The 10,340-nt window shown below is 35.1% G+C and overlaps 1 protein-coding gene across 1 annotated transcript; it reads left to right on the top strand.

Annotated features, from left to right (window-relative positions):
- The first annotated feature begins 317 nt into the window (after nucleotides 1-317).
- LOC142334801 (general transcription factor IIF subunit 2-like) lies at nucleotides 318-10,285 on the top strand. Its single transcript, XM_075383114.1, has 5 exons — nucleotides 318-456; nucleotides 1,399-1,613; nucleotides 5,847-5,982; nucleotides 6,377-6,608; nucleotides 9,771-10,285. Exons 1-5 carry the CDS (start codon nucleotides 320-322, stop codon nucleotides 9,879-9,881), a joined length of 831 nt encoding a protein of 276 aa, XP_075239229.1. The 5' UTR covers nucleotides 318-319; the 3' UTR covers nucleotides 9,882-10,285.
- The last annotated feature ends 55 nt before the right edge of the window (nucleotides 10,286-10,340 follow it).

The following is a 10,340-nucleotide window of genomic DNA, read 5'->3' as shown; positions in this document are numbered from 1 at the left end:
TGGGGGGGGGGGGGGGGGAGGAGAGGAGGTGAGGGATGGGTGTAAAGAGCTTAGAGTACAATTTGAGCCAATAAGCTTGTATTTGACTGACGAGATACTTTTTTTTTCCTGACGGATTGTATAATTACGATATCTGTGCGTTGCAACTGAAATTTTCGGGTCTTCCTCGTTGTTGCAGCCCCACCAGCTTAGTGAGCATCTAAACTATAGCCCCCATTACCGTAAATATAACAAAATGGGGAGGGTTTGAATGGGAAAGACCCAGCTCTGATTTAAAAAGATAGTCTTCATAGTTGTGCCCCTGTCTTTTCAGAAAATCATGACGGACTCGAAAACAAATGTGGATATCTCCTCAATTGGAAAATCTCTCTGGTTGATAAAAGTGCCTAAGAATCTGGAGAATGCTTTGATGAAGAGTTCCAGGACTGCATCTGTGGGAACACTTTCAGTCACAAGGTTCCTATTTTTCGGGTTTCATTTTAAAGCTCACCTATATTCTTCGTTACGTTTTTGCAACCCCCCCCCCGCCCAGTATGCATGGGTCCCTCAGTTACCAATTACAGAGCACCTGCCATTATATGATGCTGTTTTTTTGTCATTTTGTAAATGTGGCATGTTCGCCGTGGTTTGCAAATAACATGCACCCACTAAGGGGGGGGGGGGTCAAACTGGTATTACAGACGATCTCCGGGTCTGAATTTGCTGAAATAATCCTGGAGAAAATTTTTTAAAAAAATATAATTACTCGGATTAGGTAATAAACGAAATCGGTTTCTCTGTCTTTATACATAGGAGAGAGCATTCCAAATCGGAATTCATTCATCTGCCTTGCGCTACGTTTGAGCAACTATTCCCAATTAAAAGGTAACAGAATAATCTTTGTTGTGTAACGGAATTGCGAGCGATAGAGAAATAGTCGATATTTGGCCCACAATGTGCACGAGTTTGTTGGCACATAGATAAGCAAACAAAAAATGTACCGTGTTTTTTTGTAATATTTGTCGGACTAGTAACTTTTTTCAAGAGTCTTTGTTTTTGCATCCCGAATTCTAGCATGCGTATATCAGACTTCTCTGTTTCAAAATGTTGAGTTGTTGAAATGGATTGAAACGGGTCCTGTAGGCTATACAGAGAAAAGTGGTAATCTAATGCGCTTTGTTTCGAAGCCTAAATATCGGTTCCCCTTTTCATTTTCCATCGTCTTTGACAGTATTATTGGGCTCTTGAATTATTAGAGAGTGTTGGCTATATTATTGAATACACTCAGCTATATAGTGTATTCAATGCTATCTATATTGGACTATATTAACGGATAGAAAAGCACATTTACGTCTGGAACGTAATTTTTAATGTAATAATTCAGCATGTATCAATATTACATACTAATGTATATTTAAGGCAGCCGGGGAAGAAACCTACGATGACGTTTGAGCCCTCCCTGTCTGTGCTGAATGGGAAAACAGCTGTGAACAACCCCACCGGTGTATCTGTCTCTCAGGCTCCAATCTGTGTTGCTGAGAAGTACACAATAGATCCAGTGCAGGTGGACCGTTTGACTCTCTCTGTCTTCTCAGAAACTGATCCAGCTAGTAATGGGGCGAACACGGCAATGGGTAAGACGACTCGGATCCCCCCTTCAAAGTAACATACCACTACTTTGATAAATAAGATTGTGTGAAACTAATACTCGTTTTTTGTGGCGTCGTCAGAAATGGTTTGCGTGGCCTACCAAGAGGTTGCGTTATCATAATCTATACACATGAAGACGTATCAAAAGTAGCAAGTGCGTTGGGGGTAAAATGGAAAGGGTTACTCTTGTTAATAGCCGCACAGCGATAGCTGAGGCTATTATTGGCCTTCTCTTGGTTTTTTACAATTCAAAGAATTTGAATTGTATTGGGGCGCTGTCGTTTTTTTTTAAGATCTGTTCACACATTTTCATGATTTTTGAAGTCAAATTGGAGTAGTGATTTTGGTCACGCCGAAACAGGAAATGGAGCGAAAAAGTTAGTGGTTTTGCGGCGTGAAATTTTTTCGCTCTAATTTTAAAGTAGAGTGAGAATATGGTGTTTGAACAAAAATTCGCTTCATCGGTAGTGATTTTTTGTTCACATGCGGCAATTTCACTTTGATTTTTACTGTTTCGATTTTTTGGATAGGATTTTTTTCTAAATGATTTTTCCAATCCATTCATAGTCCGTTCTAGGTCTAGTTTTCTGTTTAGTCAATGAAAATTCTTTGAATTGTACGTCAGGACTTGTCCTGCTATGTTTTTTTATTTCGTCGTCATGATTTTTGTTACGACCATATGACGTCACAGCCATTTTTTGTTCATTCGTTCATGCAATTTCAATTGAATTGCATGTGTGACGTCATTTTTCGCTCTTAGTGGAGCAAGTTTTTTTGTTCATGCGCGTGATTAAATTTTTGGTCACACTTGACTTACCTCACTCTCAAAAGTGACTTCCTCACTTTGAAATTGACTTTTATTTACTTTAATTCAAAGAGATAAGGTCAAATGGGTGTGTATCACTCTAAATGAAGGTTATTTGAGATCATCTAATAGAGGCAGCAATAACTTATACAGATTTTTAATCAAAATATAACAGATCAGCCTTCAATGAAAAGATAAATTTTCTTGGTCTGTCTTTTTTACTGTTTTTTTTAGACTGCCGATCTACGAATCTATTGCGGCTATTTTCTGGCAATCTTTTTTATTTTTAGCGAAGTGCGAAGACTGATTACTCATTCAGCAACTTTTGAAGAATTTTTAGGAAAAGATCATGAAAAGGAAAAGGCGAGTTTGCTGTGCTCGTTGTTCTTCATCCTTTTAATTTAAAATGATTAGTATAATTTAGTGTCTAAGTTGTTTTCTCTTCTGAGTACTTGGCTTGGTTTGGTGAATTTGTACTTTGAGTCGATGCTGGACTATTCCGGCTATTTGTTTGAGGAGTGCGCAAAAAAATTATGGGGGTAAAAAAATTTTGAAAAAGTTGTTTTGGTGAACAATTTTGAAGATCGGAGAGAAGAGTGGTTTTTGCGCATACGTTCTTTTGAAAAAGATCGACAAATGTAGATGTAAAAAAATTGCGCTAAGCCTGCATTTTGTTCACATGCAATTTTTTTAGGTAGTTTCAGTTTTCAGTCGTCTAGAACATTATTGTAGGCTGAAGTAATAATAACCGAGTTGTTCTGACTCTTGTATATGTAACATTTTCAATCTTTTAAGCATATTTTTACTAAAATTCTTTGTTGAAAGATGTTTCTGTCTACGTTGAATTGAAAGGTTACTCATGATTAACTGCTCTCGAACGCAGTTTGAAAAATTATGGTGAACGTGCGGTGAACTATGGTGAACATGCTTTTTTTATGCTAAATTTCCGATTGACTCTTTTTCGTTTTCCTCTGGAATATTTTGAATTCTTGGGTGACTTTTTCACACTATAGTTCTTCATTTTTGATTGATCTAAGTTGTCGTTGTTTGAAATAAAGTTGGTTGTTTAAAGGGATATTGAGCGAACGAAAATCTTTGTAGCTCAGTGTTAAGATGTCAGGCTGTAAAACCTGGAGGTCTGAGTTCGAACACCAGTGGAGTAGTTTTTTTGCACCCATAAAACATATCTAAGCTACGCCCCTTCTAAATTAAATTACCCCCGTTTGTCGTTCGAGAGGAATTCATATGAGGTTAGCCGGTTTTTGTTTGTAGCTGTGAGTGGGTGCTAACTACGGCTCTCACGTTACATGATCATTTTGAATAGCAAATACTAAAAGCTAGAACTGTTAAACAATTTTCCAACAGAATAGCTTGGAGATTTTACGGCGAATATATATTTCATAGCAATTTTTCTCGGTGTTCGTACTCGTTTCGTCTTTTTTTAAAATAAAAATGAGATAATTGATGTTAACAAATTTGCGATTTTGCCAACATCCGGAGATTTTTGTTCGAATTAGATAATAGTTTGAAGTGCATAGCATTAGACCGTGATGATAGGAATGAAAAAGTTTTAATACGTTTGGTCTTTTAATACATTTGGATATCATTCCGTTTTGATAAATTCGAATGAAAATGTATAACAATATTAATGTCTTATACTTATTGGTGTTCAAAATTGATCGAATTAATTGACTTAAAAATGTTTCTATACACTTCCTTGCGACTTAATGACACTTTTTTATTGTTTAATTTGATATTAACAAGGAAATTCTGTTTTTAATTCCTTCAACCTTTTTAACGGATAGTAATATCATAGTAGACTAAATAATAGCAAAAGATTTCAATAAAATTGATCACCGTTGCCTAAGTGGTACGCACCACTAAGATTTATTCAATGCAGCGCAAAATTGCCGCGGTGTTATTTAAGGAATCTCATTTTAGACATTAGATCAAACAGTTATATGATTTACTTCAAACGTTTTTGATGTCTGTTGGCCTAAGCAAACCGCTAATGATGATTTCATGCCAAATTTAAATACACATAAGATTAACAAAACCGATAGATGAAAAGTTTATTAGTAAATTACTTGATGTAAGCAAGTGTTAAACAACTGTTCGTTCATTAAAATTTTGAGACATTTTTTGGATTAAGTGATTGTTCGAATTTATATACACTTTTGCGTAGACAAATTTGTTTTGCGCTTATGTATTATGGTTCCGTCGCCTTTAAAGTGATCAAGTTACTAAAACATCTTTCCTTCAGTCGGAGAAAGGAACTCTTTATTCACACATGTCTTGGGACGACATCCAATCAAATCAAATGATTAATTTGTAGGAATCGACGAATATTGTAAAAAAGCTTGGTGTTCAGAAATAATATTTTCACAGGGCGTCAAGTAGCGTTGTCAGTAATGATCTATATCGATTGGTTTTATAAAGGTTTGGCAATTGATTTGGGTTTTGGGATTGTTTTTGTTTCCGAACCGTGATGAATTTTTGGGTTTCCAAAACTTGAACAAAAATTTTGATGCACATTTTTGAACTAATAATGGTTTGTATTGTCTAATGGAGTTGGGACTATCCATAACGTTTAAATATATTTTTTATTAAGTTGAGAAAATATACATTTTGTTGGATCAACTATTAGCTAGGGTGTTGGTACGAGAGTTTGTACAGAATGGAAGCTCATAATTAGGCAGATTTATTATCCAAGGATATTACATGACAGCGTTTTTTGTGTAAATTCAAACTCATCATATGAGAACATGTAGTTAGTCTTTAACTTGTATACGATGCGTCATTTACGAGATCTAAACGGTGAATATTCTCGAATGGGTGCCTTGAAATATATCATTTTGCAAAGGTTTATGGGATAACCATTCAGCTTGCAAATATGCAAATCATCTGAACATGATTGAGCAGGATCAGAAATTGACAAGAACGATGATGACAAGAACGAGGATCAGAAATTGACAAGAACGTTTTTATCTAAATATGGCAAGGATATAAAACTAAGGTAGCTGTATTTATATTTTTGCGCAATTTTGAATGCAGAATAATTATAGAGAGAACTGTTTTTTTGAGCTTAGATTTATTGTACAGAAGTAAATGCAGCATATAATTTTGAGTGAAAATTTTGAGGTTCTTTAATCAATTTCAGGTAAAAAAAAAACTTGTGAAAGTTGCACTGGCTTTCACATCGTGTTGCATGAAATCCTAAATATGCCCCTACCCCCAAGCGAACAAAATTGTTTTGATAACGCGCTCTGAAATGATAACAGTATATTTAATGTGATGAGATTAGCCATTACAATTAACATCTACTATTGTAAAGGTGTATAACTATCCGTTTGCGATGGTCATGTTCTAACTGTGGGACTTAACAGTTCTGAAGTTGCATGTGAATGTTCAGAGACGGATTCCACTAATGGAGGTGTGACGCAACAGAAGCAAGAGCCTGTTATGGGCAGTATCAGGTTCGAAGGTTGTATCAAAACGAGAGGCGAAATGAAACCACCGAAGAGTCTGTCCTATCTCAAGCTCAAAGCGTGAGTAAAATTAGTGCATGTACACAATTTTCTTCAGAATTGAAACGTCAAATACGAAAAGAAAGAAAGAATTATTTTTTTTTGCTGTATATTTTTAAATAAAAATAAACAACGTGGAAAAACAACGAGATGAGACCGATTTTCTTTTTCTATTTGCCAAAATAAATTAAAACAACAGGTGATCAAACCAATAATATACAGCGCAATTACAATGCGCAAACATTTTAATGTTGCGCAATTACTTGTCGGTTTGGGCGTGCATTGGGATCCCAAAAATGTGACGTCAGACAAATCAATTTATACATTCCATTATAAAGGTGAACATTAATTGATTGTCTCGTTTTCTTAGGGATATTTCCGTTCTTCGAGATGACCAATTTGACCTTTATTTTAGACAAGAGTTCAAACATCAGAACATTCCGACTAAATTGACCAAATTGACTTCGGAAGTGAACAACTACAAGCCAAGGTCACACGGGGTACACAATGTGGTGGGATCGAACAAGGGTCAGCAGCTGAAGGTGCGCGACGACGCTGAGGTTGTGAAAGATAAGATCTTCAAGGCATTCGAACTGCATCAGTATTACAACATTCAGGATCTACAGAGAAAGACGGGACAGCCTATCGTTAGTTTTTTTACCTCAGCATCTTAATACCAATTTTACAAAATTAATGAATAGCATTCCAAATTTGTAAAAAATGAATGATTTACAGATGTACATGGCTCGTATATTCATTATTATGGTGTTGTTATAGGTGTCAGTTTTTGGACAATTTCGTTAATTGAACTACTTTTTGACATTGGTTATTGATGGTTTCACTCGGTTTTCTTAGATGGTATTGTTTTTCTTAAATGGGCAAGTTTATGGGCAGGCTTATTTAAAGTTTTCATTAATTGTTGCCTGTTTTGTTTATTTTATCATTTTTAAGAGTTTAATCTCCCTTAGTACTTCTCAAGTTCAATAGTTATTATTTTCCTTTGGTTTGACCAGTATAAGCGGGTGGAGACAGGTTGAAGTGTTTTTTTAGCAAATTGTGCTAGAATTTTAGCATATTGCTTTCTGTCTCTGCTTATGGGTTGAGATTTATGATTTTTCAAAGAATTTTCAGTCTTTTAGCCTGTTTATCCGAATCTATATTTTGCCAGTGATAATAGACGATATCGCTTTATGTTGATTAATAGTTTTTTGTGCAATGTTTATCGATATGTTCTTTTTTTCAAGAATTTGAGCTTCAGAAAATTTTCCCTATGTTGGAACGTCTTGTCCTATATTTTATCGTTGAAGCCTATAAAAGATCAAATATCTCTGTTGTGGTTTTACGTATTTTTTGGATTTCTTTCTATCAGTATTTGAACATATCAATTTTTGCCTGTGCTAAAAAGTTCTAACTTTCTGGACCTCAATGTGTTTGAGGGAAATTTGTTAACATTTTTTTTTGTCTTTTTATTTTTATTTCGTATGATGTCATTTTGGCGTTGTTTTGGTTGCGAAAGTAACCAGCAACCTAAATGAATTTTTTTTGTAATGACTACACGCACTGCCGGTTGTTTGTCTCAGCTTATTTTCCGCCAAATAAAAAATTGAAATTAAAAAGTTCCTAGATATTTTGCTGTGACCTATTTTAAGATCTGTAATGTATTTCTACAATGTCTCCAAAATTTGTTCATTTTTGTTTGCATATCTCAAGATTAACGAACGGTTTTACGTCTTATTTTGAATTGCTCTCCAACGAAGTTTTAAGCAATCATTGTAAACGTGTCGGTCTTTTTACGACTCGAGGAGAATTGGTATTATACAGGTTTTGCAAGTTTATGACTTGAATTTTGTGTAACTGATTTTTTGGTTGTCTTTATCTTTTTGATATTTTATGCATAATTTTGGGATCTATTCTTTTTTGACCCCCCCCCCCCCCCCAACTTAGCGGGCTTATATTTTGTGCGCCCCCAGGCGCAAGTGCTATTTTTTACATAGTAACGTGCTATATAACATATAATTTGTAACTGGGGGCGTAAAAAACACTGGGGGGGGGGGGGGGCGAATTAGAGTAGATCTTATTTTTGCTTGTCCAATTTGACTTATCGGTTGTTTTTTGCGCCCTTGACTTTTTCAATTTGCGTGATCTAAATTTTTCTCTCATTCGCATGTGTCAGCAGCTGAACTCAAGTAGCGGCAGTTCGCTACTAAAATCAAATTAAAATTGCGCCAAAATTAGTATACTTCTAACTTAAATTTGATTCGTGTATATAGTAGTATACAATAACCTCTATTGAGGTCAATTGAAGCCCACTAAATGAATTTAGTTACCCCCCTTACAGGCTGCAATAGATTCGAACTGCCAGTTCGGGAGCAATTCTTCCGACGTTCGTTAGTTATTTTTCATGTTTGACTTCTTAATGACTTCACTCACTGTTTCAATTGCATGGAGTCGAGAGTATATGCAATAGATGGCACAATGTATTGAATTAAGTCACGTCAAAAACGGCAACATAAAAATGCAGGATAAACACCGGTCAAGACATATTGTTGTAAGTTAAGAGTTTATTGAAATAAATTCAGATTGGCATTAGTGTTTAACTTATCATCAGCTTTTAAGAGGTTAGAAATTGAATCTGTATATTTATATTATCTAACCAAACTGCACATTAACAGAACTTCTGTTACTTTAAATAGAAAGGCTGTATCTTTTTAAACCCCGATAGACTTTAATGGAGGATATTTTATTGCACTATGTTGGCTATGTTTCCCCACTTGGAGAGTCCTTTGCTCAAAATATATCAATCTGTTGATTTGTCGTTTGTTGTCTGACTTTTTCTAATGATAATTTTTTGCTACCAATCTGAAGCGTCATTGTTTTGATGATAAATGTTTTTAATATAAACTTCATACTGCACGTGCGGTCGGTATTAAAGTCGAATTAATGTATGTTAGTTTGAATGGCGCTGATAATAGATATTAGTATCGGCGATATTTTATTTGGCTTTATATTATGGCACATTGAATTTAATATTGAAGTTTTGACTCATACATGTGCACATCTTGCTTGAAATTGTAATCACGGTGAAAAGCGCTTTCTAGCAGTTTTTTTCATATTTGCTGTTAAATTATCTTCTCCGTTTTAGTAATTGTGGTATAAGATGTGGATTATTTTAGAATATAATTCAGCTAGTATGATCAAATGCGATACCGATGTGCTTTAGTAAGTTCTTCCTCTTATTTCTTCCTTCGATTTAAAGCTACAATCTTAGTTAAATCCATTTTTTGCAAAGAAATTGATTCCAATTTAGTTGATTATCAGTTAGTTACATTTGTTTCTTTTGAAATTTTTATGCTATTGTGCTCAATTTTGATCGATATGTAATTGATCATTACGACTCAATTGAAACAGGCTAATTCATTTGGTCAAAATTCTTCGCAATTATACTGATCGATATCGGCTAAGTCACCTGAACCATTTCAGGCAATGTAAAGTTTTGCTAATTACGTTAGAGTTAACCAGGGAAAAGTAATTCAAATTTATCATCCAAAAAATTCATTTTTTGAATCCCTTAATCTGTGTCATGATCGTGATATCAGTTTAAATAGTTTTCGAGCTCGAAAAAATAAGCCATACAATCAGATCTTGAAATTGATGTGTTCCCATTATGACCACTGCCACCTTTTGGTGTATTTACGGGGTTATGCCGCTTAGGTGTGATGAGAAACACCTCTATCATTCAAATTTCAAGTTTTGCTGATCATTTGATTGTTTTTTTAAGTATTTAACATACAAGCATTGTTTTTATTCAGGGTTACTTGAAGGACATTTTGGGCGAAATTGCAGACTACAATCGGAATCCTCCTCACCGTTTCACGTGGGAATTGAAGCCAGAGTACAGGCATTATGGAAACACTTCTTAGCGCGAATGGAGGAACCTTTTTTGAAGAGAGTTTGTCTCAATTTCGCAAAATTTCTGTTATCGTCTTACTCAGATGGTGTGTCATCATTAACGATACATCGTAGAGTGGATGATAGCCAGGTGGAAAGGTGGATTATTGACAGTGGTTGAGAACTGAGAATTAATCATTTTGTTACTGATTACCAAACTGCAATTTCAGAGCCATTCCTATCATAGCCCCTCACACTCCCCCCTTTCCCGGAGAATCTTGCTACCCTCATAAGTTATGTGCGGTAATTGTGGTGTCTATTGGATGGGAAAGAGCAGAGCATTTTGTGTTACTGATTTGTAAAATTTGATCCAGTTTTGATGAAAACCTAATTTTTGCTCTTATCTCTTCTTAATTAGAAAATCGTAGCCCAATTGCGCGAATTTTGTAAATATAGTGAACATAGTACGAATAAATATAGTGAACATAGTA

This window comes from Convolutriloba macropyga, chromosome 1 (assembly GCF_964194025.1).
Source record: "Convolutriloba macropyga chromosome 1, txConMacr16.3, whole genome shotgun sequence".
Taxonomy (NCBI): Eukaryota; Metazoa; Xenacoelomorpha; order Acoela; family Convolutidae; genus Convolutriloba; species Convolutriloba macropyga.
This window is presented reverse-complemented; position numbering and strand designations above follow the sequence as displayed.